The 17,164-nt window shown below is 41.4% G+C and overlaps 1 protein-coding gene and 1 pseudogene across 1 annotated transcript in view; one reads left to right on the top strand and one right to left on the bottom strand.

Moving 5' to 3' along the window:
* Positions 1 to 16,857, bottom strand: part of LOC144690984 (Na(+)/H(+) exchange regulatory cofactor NHE-RF2-like) — a 114,038-nt gene extending 97,181 nt beyond the window's left edge. Inside the window, exons 1-2 of the mRNA XM_078558933.1 lie at positions 16,135 to 16,857; positions 13,985 to 14,212 (exon numbers count right to left, since the gene is read on the bottom strand). Of these exons, the coding sequence (XP_078415059.1) occupies positions 13,985 to 14,212; positions 16,135 to 16,344 (438 nt within the window). The 5' untranslated portion in view covers positions 16,345 to 16,857. The remainder of the gene's footprint in view (positions 1 to 13,984; positions 14,213 to 16,134) is intronic.
* LOC144691280 (U5 spliceosomal RNA) lies at positions 1,382 to 1,480 on the top strand (annotated as a pseudogene).
* Positions 16,858 to 17,164: the final 307 nt, after the last annotated feature.

The raw sequence follows: 17,164 nt of genomic DNA, 5'->3' as shown, positions 1-17,164 counted from the left end.
TCTATCCTAACAAAACCCTTTGTGATTTTAAAGACCTCTATTAGGTCACCGCTTAGCGATAACATTTTGGGGATAATTTGGGGAAGATGGTGGAATAGCAGTAATGTCACTGGATTAGTAATCCAAAGGTACAGGCTAATGCCCAGGGAACAAAAGGTTCATATGCCACCATGGCAGCTGGTGGAATTTAAATTCAATTAATAAAACCTGGAATAGGAAGCTAGCCTCAGTGATAGTTTCATGGTCACCATCATTGATCGTCAACCCAGCATTTTCTGTTTTTGATTACAATCTTGTCATAAAAACCAACTGGTTCATTAATGCCCTTTAGGGAAGGAAATCTGCCATCCTTTTCTGGTCTGGCCTACATGTGACTCCAGACCCACAACAATGTAGTTGACTCTTAACTGTCCTCTGAAATGGCCTAGCAAGCTACTCAATTCAAGGGCAATCAGGAATGAGCAACAAATGCTGGCCTTGCCAAATCCCATGGAAGAATAAAGAGATAAAAGGCTCAGTCCCTTCAACATTTTCCAACAGATATAACCTCTCATTTCTAGTATCAACCTTCATCAATTTTGTGCTTTCTCCAGTGCCTCTATATCCTTCTTTTGATATGGAGACTAGAACTGTGACAGTATTCATTCCTGTCCTCCTGACTGGTGGAAACGGTTACTATTTGCCTTATAATAACCATTAATAATCTTGGAGACATCAACCTGGTGATCTTTAGTGGCCTCCACTCTGGGAAAACATACTAAAGTTGCTCAAATTTCTCTTGGTAACTATCACCCTTTTTCTAGCCAATCTGTTAAGCTTTGGCAAGCTGACCCTTGAATTCCTCACATAGTTCTAGCTGCACTTATATTTCCTATTTATTGGTTAATCCTGTTTGGGTTTCACCTGTTTGGAAATTTGAGAGTCTTTAACTGCCACTTTATTTGTTGGATTAAATTCTTAACTAGCACATCAAAATTTGTTGGTATCAGCACTTTGAGATCTATGCAAATTAACAGGAATGCACTGACAATTAATTGGATATCGACTTGAAATCTTAACGCTGTTTCTTTCTCCACAGATGCTGCCTGACCTGCACAATATTTCCAGCATTTTCTGTTTTTAATTACAATCTTGCTGCTGTTTGAACTTAAAAAGTAATATATCACAGCTGCATCATGTGGTCACCTACATTCACATTACTTGGTAGCTAAACACTGTGTACACAATGTGGATTCAATTCCACAAATTACTTCCTTCCTTTAATAGTCTACAAAGAACAACTGCTAGTTGATACCTTTAATTAATTTTGAAAATAATTTAAATAAATAGACAACTATATGATGATACAACAGGTTTCCAATGACTAATTTTCTCCATTGGATTTTCTCTTCAGACCTTATAAATCTTTCGCCTTTTACTAAAGGTTTCCGTGGATAATTCAGAGTTTGAATTAATTTTTTGTTGCCCTGCTCTGATGAAACAAAAATATTTCACATGTTTGAGGTTATAATTCCTTGAACCAAAGGGATATATCAGCTGTGGCACAGCAGGGCAACAATCTTGCTGCAGAAGTCCCAATTCAGGGAATTGAGCACAGGCTAACATTCCCAGTGTAGCATCAAGTGTTGCACAGTCCGAGATGCTGCATTTTGGATGAGACATTAAACCAAACCTCCATCTTAAGATGGCCGTAAATGATCCCGTGGCACCATTTTGGGCAGGGGAATTCTCCCAGATGCCCCAACCAATATTTATTCCTCAACCAGCTTTGCTAAAAAGCAGATGGCTTGGTCATTATCGCGTTACTGTTTGCAGGACCTTACTGTGTGCAAAGTGACTACCACATTCCCCTGCGTTACAACAGTGACTACACTTCAAAAGTACTTTCATTGACTGCAAAGCATTGTGGTGTAGCCTGAGATCATGAAGGACGTTGTTATAAATGCAAATCTCTCTCATGCAAATCATGATGGGTTATCAGCCTCCTTCAAATGTCAGCAATGTTTTTCTATATAGTAACAGGCATTTAACTTCGAAGGGTTATGTCCATACCTTCCAAATCATACAACGGTGTCAGATAACACAAGGCAAATGTTGAGTGTGCTCTTAAATTCTGCAACCACATGCTGGACTTTAGCCAAATCATCAATCTTCAGATGAACTGTAGCAGTGAGTTTAGTATGTTTTGATGCATAAACAAACAGAATTCATGCATAATGACTGACTTCATCAGAGGTAACCAACAACAACTTGTAGTTATCCAGTACCTTGAATGTCATAAAGTGTCGCAATGCATTTCACAGGAACATTATAAAACAAAATCTGACACTGAGCTGTATGGAGATTTTAGAGCAGAGGGCTAAATGCTTGGTCTGTGAGGTAGGTTTTAAGGAGTGTCCTAAAAAGGAGGAAAGCATGGAAGAGAGGCGGAGGGGTTTAGGAAGGAAATTCCAGAGCTTCGGGCCTTGGCAGCTGAGGCCTGAACAACAGTAATGCAGCAATTAAAATTGGAGGTGCGCAGGAGGCCAGAATAAGGAGTGCAGGTATCTCGGAGGGCTGTGACACTGAAGGAGATTACAGAGATGGTGGGGGAGGAGGGGTTGCGCAAGGCAATGGATTTGAAAACAGGAATGAGAATTTTAAACTTTGCACCAAACAATCTTATCTCTTGTTATAAAGAACTGCTCTTCCTTCGCACAATAACTCCCTTCTTATTACTTTGTGTCGTTCAGCAGAGATCTCATCAGAAAACTAACACTAAAAAGAACACAAGTACCATCAAATAAAAATAGATGCATATTTCATTTTAATACTTGTTCACAGGATATGGGCAATGCTTGCAAGGCTTTAAGACCATAAGACCATAAGACATAGGAGCAGAAATTAGGCCATTCGGCCCATCGAGTCTACTCTGCCATTTAATCACGGCTGATAAGTTTCTCAACCCCATTCTCCCGCCTTCTCCCTGTAACCTTTGATCCCCTTACCAATCAAGAACCTATCTATCTCGGTCTTAAATACATTCAATGACCTGGCCTCCACAGCCTTCTGTGGCAATGAATTCCATAGATTCACCACTCTCTGGCTAAAGAAGTTTCTCCTCATCTCTGTCCTAAAAGGTCTTCCCTTTACTCTGAAGCTGTGCCCTCAGGTCCTAGTCTCTCCTACTAATGGAGATATCTTTCTCACGTCCACTCTTTCCAGGCCTTTCAGTATTCTGTAAGCTTCAATCAGATCCTCCCTCATCCTTCTAAACTCCATCGAGTATAGACCCAGAGTCCTCAAACGTTCCTCATATGTTAAGTTTGTTTTTGTTTGTTGCCCATCCCCCATTGTTCTGAGGCAGTGGTAATGGACCTTCTTCTTAAGCTGGTGATGGTCCTCACACAACAGTGACAAGTAGGAAATTCCAGGACCAGAACTAGAAGAAATCATCTATTTCAAAATGAGGATGGGATGCAACTTGGAGGTGATGCTACTTGTTCCCTTCCTCAGTCAAAATCAATGCATCACGTAGGCAGAAAATATCGCAGCTTCAGTGCACCAGTGGTGGAGGGGTGGCTACTGAGGTCAGCAGCAGGGGTCAAGCGGTCTGCTTCGTCCTGCATAGTGTTGAGGCTCTCAAGTGTGATCGAGATAAGCGAGGAGTATTTCATCATACTCCCAACTTGAGGCCTGTGCATGGTGGACAAGCAGCAAGGGGTCAACCTCTGCTCTGCTCTTGTAGTCATATCATCAAAATGATAGGTTCAGTCAATGATGACCCTCCCAAGATGTTGACTATAGGGGAAGTTAGCAACCTTGGTGCTTTTGAAGGCTTGGCAAAGCTGTAACAATGTGTTCAATGTGGGCATGCAAAAGCCAACATTTATGGCTCAACAACTTTATCCTGTAACAAGGTGAGTGTTACAATGCAGCAAATGATGTGTGCCAGGTGGACCAAATCCACGAGGAAAACCTGATCGCGCTATCACAATGGTTTTGCAATTTGTATTTATTTCGAGATGAGTGCACTGAACTCAAAAGTAATAAGCCCAAGCCTTAGAGATTTTTTAAAAACCTTAATTAAAATATTTATTAACAAAAGGAAAGATTTCAAGCACAAACATAGGACTACAAATTACTACTATAATAGCTCCCAAAATTCCTAATTAACCTCACTCCCAGTTACACCCCCTTTAAGGCAATGGCCCAAACAGATTTTAGATTTTAAACAGATCCAGCAAAATAACACAATACCATGGACAGTGGAATTTCAAATTACTTTTCTCCAGCTCCAGCTTCAGTTTCGGTAGACAGCAGACTCATGCACAAAAGCTCGAGCCTTCATTTAAGGCTATTTCACATACTTCTGTTAGATCTCACAATGCCTTCTCCTGACACGTATATAAAGAAGAAGAATGAGGCTATTTTCCCCTTTTTTAAAAAAATGTAAATTCTATTGTTTCATATGTCTTTGAAACTATTACCTTCCTCACAATATAAAAACTATCATGTTGCTACTGTTTATTGTCAGTAACCTTTGGGGAAAATAAACACATTCCTTAGCCTTGCTTATCTGGCTATTTGTAAACAAACTGAGATCCCTTTGAAATCCAAATCTCCCTTCATTCATCTAAAAATGCAAATTCCCATCACACCTTAAACGCTAAACCAGCATCCATGTTTGCTCATTAGCATGTCAAGCACCTAGCTTATTTTGATGATTTAAACTTAGTTTGCTTGACTCCAAGTGTAACTAAATCACACACAGACCCAACTATACTTACCCCCATAAGCCTACTTTACAATAAACCAGAAAAATATTAAGAACATGATTATACTCTCATGACATGAGGTAGGGAAGGCACCAGATTTAGTCACTATGTACAGAGGACCCCATCCTCATTTGTGGTAATGGTAGGGAAACTAAAGCTAGCCTGAGTACAGCAATGCTAAGGAAGGAATGATATTTATCAGGGTTTCAGCTCCTAACCAGCACACTGACTGACTATGCCATTAAATATGACCACTTTGTTAAACATCCCAAAGACAGACTGGTCTTGGTGTGAAGGCTCTCATTGTAAAATAGCAAGCCAACACCCACTATCAAGATCACACATGAACATTAGCTGTGTGCAATTGGTACTCGTGGCTATCTAACCCAGAAAATGGAGAATATCTTCAAAGAAAAGGAAGAAAGTTGGCAAAAGCAGGAAGAAAATGATAAATTATTCAGCTTTTCCCATTTTAGCTCTTTTTGTTCTCTGCTTTTTTTTCTAAAACAAGAAATAAATTTAGTTACCTGGCTCTGTGTAGTTTTGTGCTTTGATACTTTACATTGGTTTTATTTTTTCTAATGTTTAGTTTATTTGCACTGCTCCATGGTGTACAGTATTAGTTTCTCTTACCATCTTTTCATTATTTCTGGTATCTTAAGTCTTCACTTTCCTGCCTAGTTTCAATCTTTCTTGCCCTAATACCCAGAGAAACCAGCTCCTATTCATCTGGATACTTAGTGGTATTATCGCCAGCTACACGGACGACCAGAAAATAACAGATGGGATCAGTTGTCAGCGCAAATATTACATCAATCTCCCTGAAGACACTGCAGAAATAAGACTGCATGCAGTGTTGAATGCAAATGTTGATAAGAACAACACCTTTCACAATCGTGGTGTACCAAGGTACTGCATAACCAATCAAATACATTTTTTAAAAGCAATAACAACATAAAATGCTGGAAAAACTCAGCAGCATCTGCGGAGAGAGAAACAGTTAACGGTGAGTCTGTATGACTCTTCTGCAGAGCTAAAGAGAAATAGCAACGTGATGGATTTTATACTGTTTAAGAGGTGGCAGAGCAAAATAGATCAGGGATAGGTGGGAGCTCAGGAGAGATTGACAAAGATGTCATGGACAAAAGGCAAAGGGAGTGTTAAAGACTAAAGGAGGTGCTGATAGTGGCATAAAGGTATGGTAGCAGACGGTGTGAATAATCAAACAAGGGTTAGTACTCTGGAAACGCAGCATAGAAGCAAGTGACAGATGGCCCTGTTGGGGTGTTGGGCGGGGGGGAGAGAGAGAGAGAGAGAGAAAGGATGAACCAAAAAAAGAGCTGTGGGAGAGGACCTGAGTAGGACTGGAACAAGGAATGTTCCACATACCCCACAAAAAGACAGGCAAACTGGGGCCCATGTGGGTACCCATAGCCACACCTTTTATTTGGAGGAAGTGAGACAAGTTCAAGGAGAAATTGTTCAGTGAGAGAACAGGTTCAGCCAGGCGGTGGAAAGTGGAGGAGAATGGGGATTGTTCAGGCCTCTGTTCAAGGAAGAAGTGGAGAGCCCTCAGGCCATCCTGATGAGCAATGGAGGTGTAGCAGCATTGGACATCCATAGTGAAGTGGCGGCAGTCAGGGCCAGGAAACTGTTGATATGACATAGAGCATCAGAGGAATCATGAATGTAGGAGAGAGAATGGAGTCAAGATAGGAAGAAATGAGTTCCGTGGGGCAGGAACAGGCTGACACGATGAGTCTACCAGGACAGTCCTGTTTGTGGATTTTGGGAAGGAGGTTGAAGCGGATCATGTGGGGTTGGGAGCCTATGAGGTGGGAGCTGCGGAGGGAGGATCTCCAGAGGAGATTAGGTCAGTGACAGTTCTGGAAAGGGGATACGTAGGCTTACAAAGCAAAAGGACATGCCAGCCTTGCAGGGCAGCTATTTAGGTAATGATACCCACAGTGTGACAGGAAGGGACAGAGTGTACAAACATAAAAAAAAGCAGCAAATAGGGTCAAAGAGGGAAAAAATGATAAAAAGGCAAAATTAATGGCCCTTTACTTAAATGCATATAGTATTCCAAACAAAATAAATGAATTAACGGCACAAAGAGGCTAATGAGTCTGATCTTATAACCGTTACGGAGACGTGGTTACAAGGAGATCAAAGCTAGGAACTAAATATTCAGGAGTATGTGACTTTTCAAAAGGATAGGCAGAAAGGAAAGGGTGGTGGGGTAGCTTTGTTAGTACGAGATGGAATAAGTATGATAGCAAGAAAGGATTTTGGATTGGAAGATGTAGAATCCATATGGGTGGAGGTAAGAAATAACGAGGGGAAGACGACACTGGTGGGAGTAATCTACAGGCCCTCTAACAGTAGTTATACTGTAGGACAGAATAAATCAGGAGATAATGAGGACATGTAAAAAAGACAATACATTAATCATGGGTGACTTTAATCTTCATGTAGATTGAGAAAATCAAATTGGCAGAGGTAGACACAAGAAAAAATTCACTGTGTATTTGGGACAGTTTCTTAAAACAATATTTTGTGAATCCAACCAGAGATCAGGCTATTTTGGATCTGGTAATGTGTAATGAGGCAGGTTTAATAAGTGATCTCAGAGTAAAGGATCCCCTAGGAAACAGTGACCATAATATGGTGGAATTTAGCATTCAGTTTGACAGTGAGAACCTTGGGTCAGAAACAACTGTGCTAAACTTCAATAAGGGTAATTACAATGGAATGAGGGCGAAGTTGACTGGAGTGGACTGGGAAAGCAGTTTAGCAGAAAAGACGGTTGAAGAACAATGGCAGACATTTAAGAAAATAGTTCATGACTCTCCACAAAGATATATCCCAGTGAGGAAGAAGGATTCAAGGAAGGGGATAAACCAACCATGGTTAACGAAGGAAGTTAAAAACAGTATCAAATTGAAAGAAAAAAAATGTACAATGTGGCGAAGATTAACATTAAGCCAGAGGGCTGGGAAAGTTTTAAAAACAAACAAAAGATTACCAAAAAAAATAATGAGGGAGAAAATAAACTTTGAGGGTAAACTAGCAAGTAATATAAAAACGGACAGTAAGCGCTTCTTTAAATATATAAAAAGGAAGAGAGAGGCCAAAGTGAACATAGGCCCCTTAGAGAATGGGGCTGGGGAAATAATAATGGGGAACCAGGAAATGGCAGAGGAGTTGAATCAATACTTTGCTTCAGTCTTCATGGTAGAAGATATTGATAGCATTCCAAAAATGCCAAATAATCAAGGGGCAAAAGGTGGGGGGAGGAAATAAATACAATAACTATCACTAGAGAAAAAGTACCAGCGAAACTAATGAGGCTAAAGACCTGATGGGTTGCATCCTAGGATATTAAAGGAAGTAGCTACAGATGCACTGGTAGTAATCTTCCAAGAATCCTTATACAAGGAAAAGTCCCAGAGAATTGGAGAATGGCCAATGTAACCATCAGGTCCAGGGGACTTATCGGCCTTTAGCCCCATTAGTTTCCCTAGTACTTTTTCCTCTAGTGATAGTTATTGTATTTATTTCCTCTCCCCACCTTTTGCCCTTTGATTATTTAGTATTTTTGGAATGCTTTTAGTATCTTCTACCGTGAAGACCGAAGCAAAGTATTGATTCAACTTCTCTGCCATTTCCTGGCTCCCCATTATTCAAAAAGGGAGGGAGACAAAAAAAAACAAAAAATGGGTAACTATAGGCTAGATAGCTTACCATCTGTCATTGGGAAAATGTTAGAGTCTATTATAAAAGGATGTAATAGCAGAGCATTTAGAAATACATAATCTAATCAAGCAGGGTCAGCACGGCTTCATGAAGCGAAAATCATGCCTAGCAAATTTATTAGAATTCTTTGAGGAGATAACAAGCAGGATATATAAAGGGGAACCAGTAGATGCAATATATTTGGATTTCCAAAAGGCATTTGATAAGGTACCGTACTTAAGATTAGTTAATAAGATACGAGCCCATGGTGTTGGGGGTAGTATATTAACATGGATAGGGGATTGGCTAACTAATAGAAGTCAGATGCAAACCGGAGGAACAGCACCTCACCTTCTGACTAGGCACTTTACAGCCTTCCGGACTGAATATTGAGTTCAACAATTTTAGATCATGAACTCTCTCCTCCATCCCCACCCCCTTTCCGATCCCCGTTTTTTCCAATAATTTATATAGATTTTTCTTTTCCCACCTATTTCCATTATTTTTAAATGTATTTCCATCCATTGTTTTATCTCTACCTTTTAGCCTATTTCGATCTCTTCCCCCCACCCCACCCCCACTAGGGCTATCTGTACCTTGCTCGTCCTGCTTTCTACCCTTAATGTCACCTATTAGCACATTCCTTAGATAATATCACCACATTCAACACCTCTTTGGCCTTTTGTCTATGACATCTTTTGGCTATCTCCGCCTATCACTGGCCCTCTATCCAGCTCTACTGGTCTGGTCCCCCTCTCCTCCCCCACCCCCCCAAACAATCCTTAAACCAGCTTACATTTCACCTCTTTTCTATTTTTCCTTAGTTCTGTTGTAGAGTCATACGGACTCGAAACGTTAACTGTGTTCCTCTCCACAGATGCTGTCAGACCTGCTGAGTTTTTCCAGGTATCTTTATTTTCGTTTTGGATTTCCAGCATCTGCAGTTTTTTGCTTTTATATTATTATAATAGAAGACAGGGTTGGGATAAGGGGGGCATTTTCAGGATGGCAACCTGTAACTAATGGAGTGCCACAGGGATCAGTGCTGGGGCCTCAATTATTTACAATATATAGTAATGACTTAGATGAGGGAAGTGAATGTACTATTGCCAAGTTTGTGGATGACAATAATAGGTGGGAAGGCAAGTGGTGAGGATGACACAAGGGATATAAGTTAAGTGAGTGGGTAAAAACTTGGCAGATGGAATCTAATGTGGGAAAACGTGAGGTTATGCACTTTGGCTGGAAGAATAGAGGAGCTGAATATTATTTAAATGGAGAAGGACTGCAGAAGACTGCAGTACAGAGGGATCTGGGAGTCCTTGTGCATGAATCCCAAAAAGTTAACATACAAGTTCAACAGGTAATAAGGAAGGCAAATGGAATGTTGGCCTTTATTTCAAAGGGAATGGAGTATAAAAACAGGGAAGTCCTGCTAAAACTATACAAGGCACTAGTTAGACCACACCTAGAATACTGTGAACAATTTTGGTCCCCTTATCTAAGGAAAGATATACTGGTATTGGAGGCAGTCCGGAGAAGGTTCATTAGGTTGATCCTGGGTATGGAGGGATTTTCTTATGAGAAGAGGTTGAGTAGGTTGGGCCTGTACTCATTGGAGTTTACAAGAATGAGAAGTGACCTTATTGAAACATAAAAGATTCTTAGGGGGCTTGACAGGGTAGATGCTGAGAGGTTGTTCCCCTTATGGGAGAGTCTAGGACCAGACGGCATAATCTCAGAGGAAGGGGTCGCCCATTTAAAACAGAGATGAGGAGGAATTTCTTCTCTCAGAGGGTAGTCAATCTGTGGAATTCTTTACTGCACAGGGCTGTAGAGGCTGGGTCGTTAAGTATTTTCAAGGCCGAGGTAGATAGACAGAGGAGGCAATGGCATTGTGGTATTGTCACTGGACTATTCCAGAGACCCAGGGGATCCGGGTTCAAATCCCACCATAGCAAATATTGAATTCAATAAAAATCTGGAATTATAAGTCTAAGGATGACCACGAAACCATGTTGATTGTTGTAGAAACCCATCTGGCTCACTAATGTCCTTTAGGGAAGGAAATCTGCAATCCTTACCTGGCCTGGCCTACATGTGACTCCAGACCCACAGCAATGTGGTTGACTCTTAAATGCCTTCTGAACAAGGGCAGTTAGGGATGGGCAATAAATGCTGGCCTAGCCAGCCACAACCCATGAATGAATTTTTTAAAAAAATCAGTAAAGGGCAGGAAAGTGGAGTTGAGAATTATATCAGCCATGATCTCATTGAATGGTAGAGCAGACTCGATGGGCCGAATGGCCTCCTTCTGCTCCAATGTCTTCTGGTCTTATGGACTAATTGCTTGATGACTGATGGTGGGATCATGGTCCCAGGGGTGGTAGGAAGAAGTTGGCACTCAGCCTCTGCGAGTTTGAAGTCAGTACACCAGACAACAACAGCATCAGCCTTGTCAGCAGGTTTGAATACAAAGTCAGGTTTGGTCCTGAGAGAATGGAGTACAGCAAATTCAACAGGAAACAGGTTGGAGTGGTTGAGAGGAGCAGGGAAATCAAGATGGTTGATGTCACACCGAGAGTTCTCAATGAAGGTAAGAGGCCAGAGGAAGGGGTTCAGGTAGAGTGTAACTCTTTCGAGTACATTCACAGTTCTTGACTTTTTTTTTCCGGGAGTGGGACATGAACCCACAACCTTCTGACTCAAAGGTGAGGGTGCTATGAACTGAGCCACAGCTGACACCTCTCAGGTAGAGTGTAGGTGAATTAAGTGTAGTCACTGTTGGAATGTAGGAAATGTGACAGCAAAATTTGCTTATATCAAACAATCACAAATAGCAACATGATAATGGCCAGATAATTTAAAAAAAAAATGTAATGGGTTGAGGGATAAATAAATATTGGCTGGAGCACCAGGGAGAAATGGTGCCATGGGATTTTTTGCTTCCATCTTTGAGAGCAGACAGGGCTTTGGTTTAACTTCTCATTCAAAAGATGACAACCCAAAGAATGCAGCACCTATTCAGTCTGGCACTGAGCGTCAACCTAAATTGAGTGCTTACATCCCCAGAATAGGGCTTGATCCCACAAGCTTCTGAGTTAACAGGCGAGAGTGCTACTAACTGAGCACGACTGCATTCAAAATTCAGAAGTATCAATGTGACAGTAACAGAACTGGCTGGCTTTTATGGGCAGCTTAACAAAGTTTAAAAATATCACTATTTATCCGACAGCCATGAAATAATAAATGAAGCCCAATAAAATAGGAGAAAACCCTAGAAGATACATCATGAAGGCAGGAAGAATAATGGAATACAGCAGAAGCAGTATATGTAGAAAGATTATGGAAATTAATACAACCAAGCCAGGCAGCAACAAAATAATAAAATAGAGTCAAAAACCATTATTTTGCCAATTACACAAATCTACGAAAGCTTACAGGAAAACTCACTATATAAATAAAGATGTGTTGGGGAACTGTAGCATTACAGACGATAAATTGAAAGTGCTTTCTCCTGTTTTAATCTTTTTCAGAAGCTCAGAGATCATCTGACAACATTCTTTGACAGGAGTCAGCTAGTGGAACATAATATGAACACAAGAGAATCAAAATACACTCCTGGAAACTGGGAAAGCACAATTTCTTCTGGCCCTATTCCAACTCAAACTCAATATGTACAAAAAATGTTTTGTAGTGCAGCAATGCAGTGTCATGAAGAGATTTGCAACAGGCATGGCCAGCAGGATTAGCAATACTGATGTTTAGCACATGTTAATGAAAAGATGAATTATCAGAAATAATGTTGAATGATGTGCAGTTTGTATCCTTTGACCACAACCTGCATTTATTTTGTACTTCTAACATAGCAAAATGCCCCAAGACACTTCACAGGAGCAAATATCAAATAAAATTTGGTGCTGAGTCACATAAGGAGAGATTTGCACCAATAGTAGGTGTTGAGGAGCATCACATTTTTAAAAAGTGAGCAGAGAGATGAATTGGGGAAAGGGAATTCCAGGGCTTAGGGTCCAGGCAGCTGAAGGCATGGCTGCCAACGGTGGAGCTGTTAAATTTAAGAATGTTCAAGAAGCCAGAATTGGAGGAGCACTGAGATTTGGGAGGGTTGTAGGGCTGGAGGAAGTTACAGAGATAAGGAGGGATGAAGCCATGGAGGGGTTTGAAAATTTCAATGAGAATGTTAAAATCATATGCTTGCATATGTGCCAGAGAGATGGCAAGAAATCTGCTTCATTGTATGCCATGCTAGATATACAATTTAAAAAAGTCAATAAAGTACAGAACCAACTTTCACAACGGAAATGTGATCTATGAATGCATTTTCTCTCAAATGACAATAATACTCATTTGAAGGATTTGGAGTCATGGTGACATTTTTCTTCCTACCTGTTGCCTTCCTTTAAGTTTCTCCTATATTATACATGATTCTCTTGCAAAGAGGGTAGAGGGGGAGCTGCTCCCCGACCTCAGAAAATCTGGTAAAATAACGATGTAATCGCTCTCTGGTTTTCCCCTATTCTTTTTTTCATCAAAGAAAACTATACACACTTGCGCCCCCTCCAAAAGTATGAAATTCATTCTGTCGTGAAAACTGTAGGCTCAAGTCTGCATTCCATCATACTGCATACAGCATACATAAATACTACATACACAACTGTTGTATGTGTACAAGGGCTATGGTTGCAGCCATAATACTACCTTTCCATATAACACACACACAGTTTGTTGAGATTTATAAGCTTTTCATACAAAATGTTTCTCAGAATCCAACAATTCCATAAAGAATTCAATTTGAGCTAAATTGTCCATTATTTTGTATGAGAACAATCCTAACAGAAGTCGGTTAGTAAGTTAGAGACACTAACCTAGAGAGGAAAGCTTAGATTTTGTCATTAAGTAAATTTGCTGTTGGGCAGAATTCATAACGAATACTTCGAATCACAAAAATAAGGTTTAATTACAAAGCACATGTTTTATTTCTCTCTTTCCCCAAATACACTGCCAGAGTCAGAGTCAATTACTTCCCTGGTGTTCCACAGATTCATAAGTTTCTCCTCACCTCTTCTCACTGTCCATTTGAAAATGCCATCAATATTTTGGCTTTCCTCCCTATTGCTGTATTGTATACAGATGTTGTACCTTTGCACTCATACTGCACTCTGCAAAGTTCTCACATTGCTCATTTGAGAGTTGCATTCCCTCAGTATAGTCTAATGTTGCTTTCTGTCTTGTTATCTAAAACTGAGTATTAACAAGAAAAATAATATGTTTAAGCTAATTGCAATAGGTGCATTCATTACTGAAAAGTTCCTTCCAATGTTTGCCAAAAGGCAGTTGGAGATTTAAGGTCACAAAAGAGAAGAATCTAAAAGCATTGAAAAAAATTGAATTCATTTCTCATAAATTTTGCCCAGTTACCCAATTTAACTCCCACAAGTCTCACCTTGCTCTTTCAACAGATTTCCTACCTTTTTGTTGCTATCAATGGACCTGTTGGATAATCTTATAGGCTCCTCACTGCTCAGAATTACTTGCTGTTTCCACACTTCACCATTGTCCTTGGTCTTATCTGGGGGCAGGTTCTGGCCATAGTCCTCTGTACCAGTGACGCGCTCATTATGCAGGTATTCATCTGTCTCCTTATCCACCACCAGCAATCTTGTCTCATTCTCCAGTGCCTTGATCCGCTGCACAACCTAGTGAAGAAGAGGGTCACAACCTTTCAATGAGTGCATGCTGAATACAACAAGCGCTCCATGTTAAACATGGAGACTCACTTGCAAACACTTTTAAAAGAACTACTGACAGGTTTTATTTTATTCAGGGCATCTCGTCTGAGGTTTCGGCTAATGTCAAAGCATTGGCCCAGAAAGCTTTACTCGCCCTGAAAATTCTAAGGAAGTTGAATTAGCACAAACAGTTTTAAGTTGAAGCAAAAAAACACTAGATTAATGGCTGGATCAATGTTTGCCCTCAGAGACTCTTAACTCGTGCCAACCCGTATCTTGTAATGATATTAAAAAGATAATAGGAGCAAAAGGCAGACCATTTGGCCCCTTGAGCCTGCTCTGTCCTTTACCAAGGTCATGGCTGATCTACCAAATTCCATCCTTCCTGCACTATCCTCATATCCCTGAGTATTTACTAATCTATCAATCTCTGTCTTGAATATACTCGAGGACTGACATCCACAGCCCACTGTGGTAGAGAATCCCAAAGATTCACAATCCATTAAGTGAAGACATTCCTCCTTTCTCTGCCATTTCCTTACTCCCCATTATAACTTCCCCTGTCCCAAGCACTGTTATGTGCCAACTTATTCAAAAACAGAAAGTAAATTGGCACTCTTTTACTCAAATTGTAATAATTGTATGTAATTAAACCAAGTTGTTCCAGTGAGGTCTCTGAACGAAGCTGAATGTAGATTACTTCCTAGCATTCATGGTATAGTGCTTCCTATTGGTTGAATTTATAAATAACGTGGAATGTCTGATGCCAATTGAGGGGCTCCTTGTAAATGAGAATCAAATGGACCAAAGCATCCCACACACAAGCTCCCTTCACAAGAGACAGACCATTCTAATATTACGTGACAACACAGCTATTTTAAAAAAATAAACACAATGCACTCCTAATCCCTCCCCCACCCACTCAACCATATCTACGATAAATCTAGGCATGTTATAATCCATTTTGGCTGGGCTAAAGTTCATGCACCTGGGTTATGTCCCATAAAGTAAACTCGAATAAAATTTTCCAGTGCGCTCTTAGGTTTTACTGCCTTGTTGCAGTGAATATGGAAAGCGGACTCAGAATATTTGCGTCATTTAAGAGCGATACGAGTTCATTTGTTCCGCTGCCTATATTTTTTTTAAAAATGTCTTTCTCTAGCATCGACATTGAATTGTGAGACAAATATAATGGGGTGAGAGATGATGCCACTTTCCAGAGTGCAGAATGAGTTGATAAATCACTCAAGCTTTGACTGGGACCCTAAGAAGTCATAAGCCTTAAAGACATAAACCGGTTTGTAAAGCCAGCCTGGATATCTGTCACCCAGATATAAAACACTCTCTCTCTCTCTCTCTCTAGACAATGTTTGTTGATCCAGCAAGGTCACCATTGTTTTGCCTCACTTTAACTATTCAAATATTACTCACAATAAAGCAAACACGAGCGCACAGAAGGCAATTTCGCCCCCCACCTTCCCTCCCTCCCGTACAACACAACAATAAAACATCCTCAATTTACCAACAAAAGCAAGGCTGACCAGATGCACTCTTGAAACTCCTGTCCCCTTAATGTCTGGCCACCCTCACCCTACTTGGAAACCAGCTTGTCCCGTGTGGCATCTTAAATTGCTGATCTTTACGACCAGGTTTCGGCTACACCAGTCAAACAAAATCCTTCATTGTAGCGCACATATGATCAGCTGTCTGTCTGCTCGACTCATACATTAGATTTCTATTAAACTGTATTGGGTTCTCACACACACACAGACACACACTGCGAGACGTATCGGTTACTCGCTTCATGATGACAGGAGGCTGTCTTTTCTCTTTTACGAAATAAGACCAACTTGGGCACGCAATAAGGTTTCAAACGGACGATCACCTACCTGGCTGTGTGTTTCCTTCTCCACGTTCTCGCCGTTAACTTCGACCACCCGGTCCCCGGCGCACAGACCCGCTGCCTCCGCCGCCGACCCGGGCTCCACTTTCCGGATATACTGGCCGTTTTTGCCCTTCTCCCCGTGCAAGTGGAAACCGTAGCCGTTCTCCCCCTTTATCATATGGCACAAGCGGGGTTTCAGGTGGTGCTTGGCCATCCTTTGGTGGTTCTCTTGCTATTTCAACCCCGCCCCCCCCCCGCCGCCGCCTGCAATTTCAGGGTCACTTGAGGTTATTTCTCAATCTCTCTCAATCTCTCTCTCTCGGTTGAAATAAACTTTTCTGCTGTTGTTGCGGTCTTCCCCGTGGTGCCCGCCCGCCCGCCAGTCCTGCGCCCGCCGCAGTTTGCGCTCCCGGTCCGGGAATCCGCTGGGTTCCAGTGACTGCTCCCCAAGCTGGAGTTAAATTTCCACCGAGAACGCCAAAGGGAAGCAGCCTCGGCGCCAGCGCACCTCCCTTAAATCTCCTCGGAAACTTCCAGCCTGCACACAGCCACAAACGCACACAAAACTCCGGCCACGAGCGACGTAAAATCAGCTCTCGTTTCTCTGCATCAGAAAAAAGCCTGGCATTATCAGGCGAAGCCACATTTTAAATAAAGTCTGCAAGATAACATGTCAGTCGTTCGAAACGAGACCAACTCGCACGTACGGAGTGCGGTGATGACACACTATAAACAATGACAATATTGGTCTCCTATTTTTAAGTCCAAGTTTTGTGTAACTGGAGCCCCCCTGCTTAGGCTGACTGCCACCTACCGAAAGCCGGGGTGAACGGCAAGACTTGAACCAGAGTGTCCAGAAACTCAACACATCAAATTTATGAGCGCAGAAGTATTCCCCTGTTTCATTTGGGGGGCGGGGGGGGGAAAACACAAGCTTCTCAGTCCAAAATGTGCAAATGCAAGTGCGCTGGTAAATTTATATCCCCCAATGCTCTTAAATCGGGCCAGCACTGACCCCATCCTAGAAGGCTGGC

The sequence above is a fragment of the Cetorhinus maximus genome, chromosome 15, assembly GCF_964194155.1.
Source record: "Cetorhinus maximus chromosome 15, sCetMax3.hap1.1, whole genome shotgun sequence".
Taxonomy (NCBI): Eukaryota; Metazoa; Chordata; class Chondrichthyes; order Lamniformes; family Cetorhinidae; genus Cetorhinus; species Cetorhinus maximus.
Note: the sequence above shows the minus strand (reverse complement) of the source record. Positions and strands in the feature narration are given on the sequence as shown.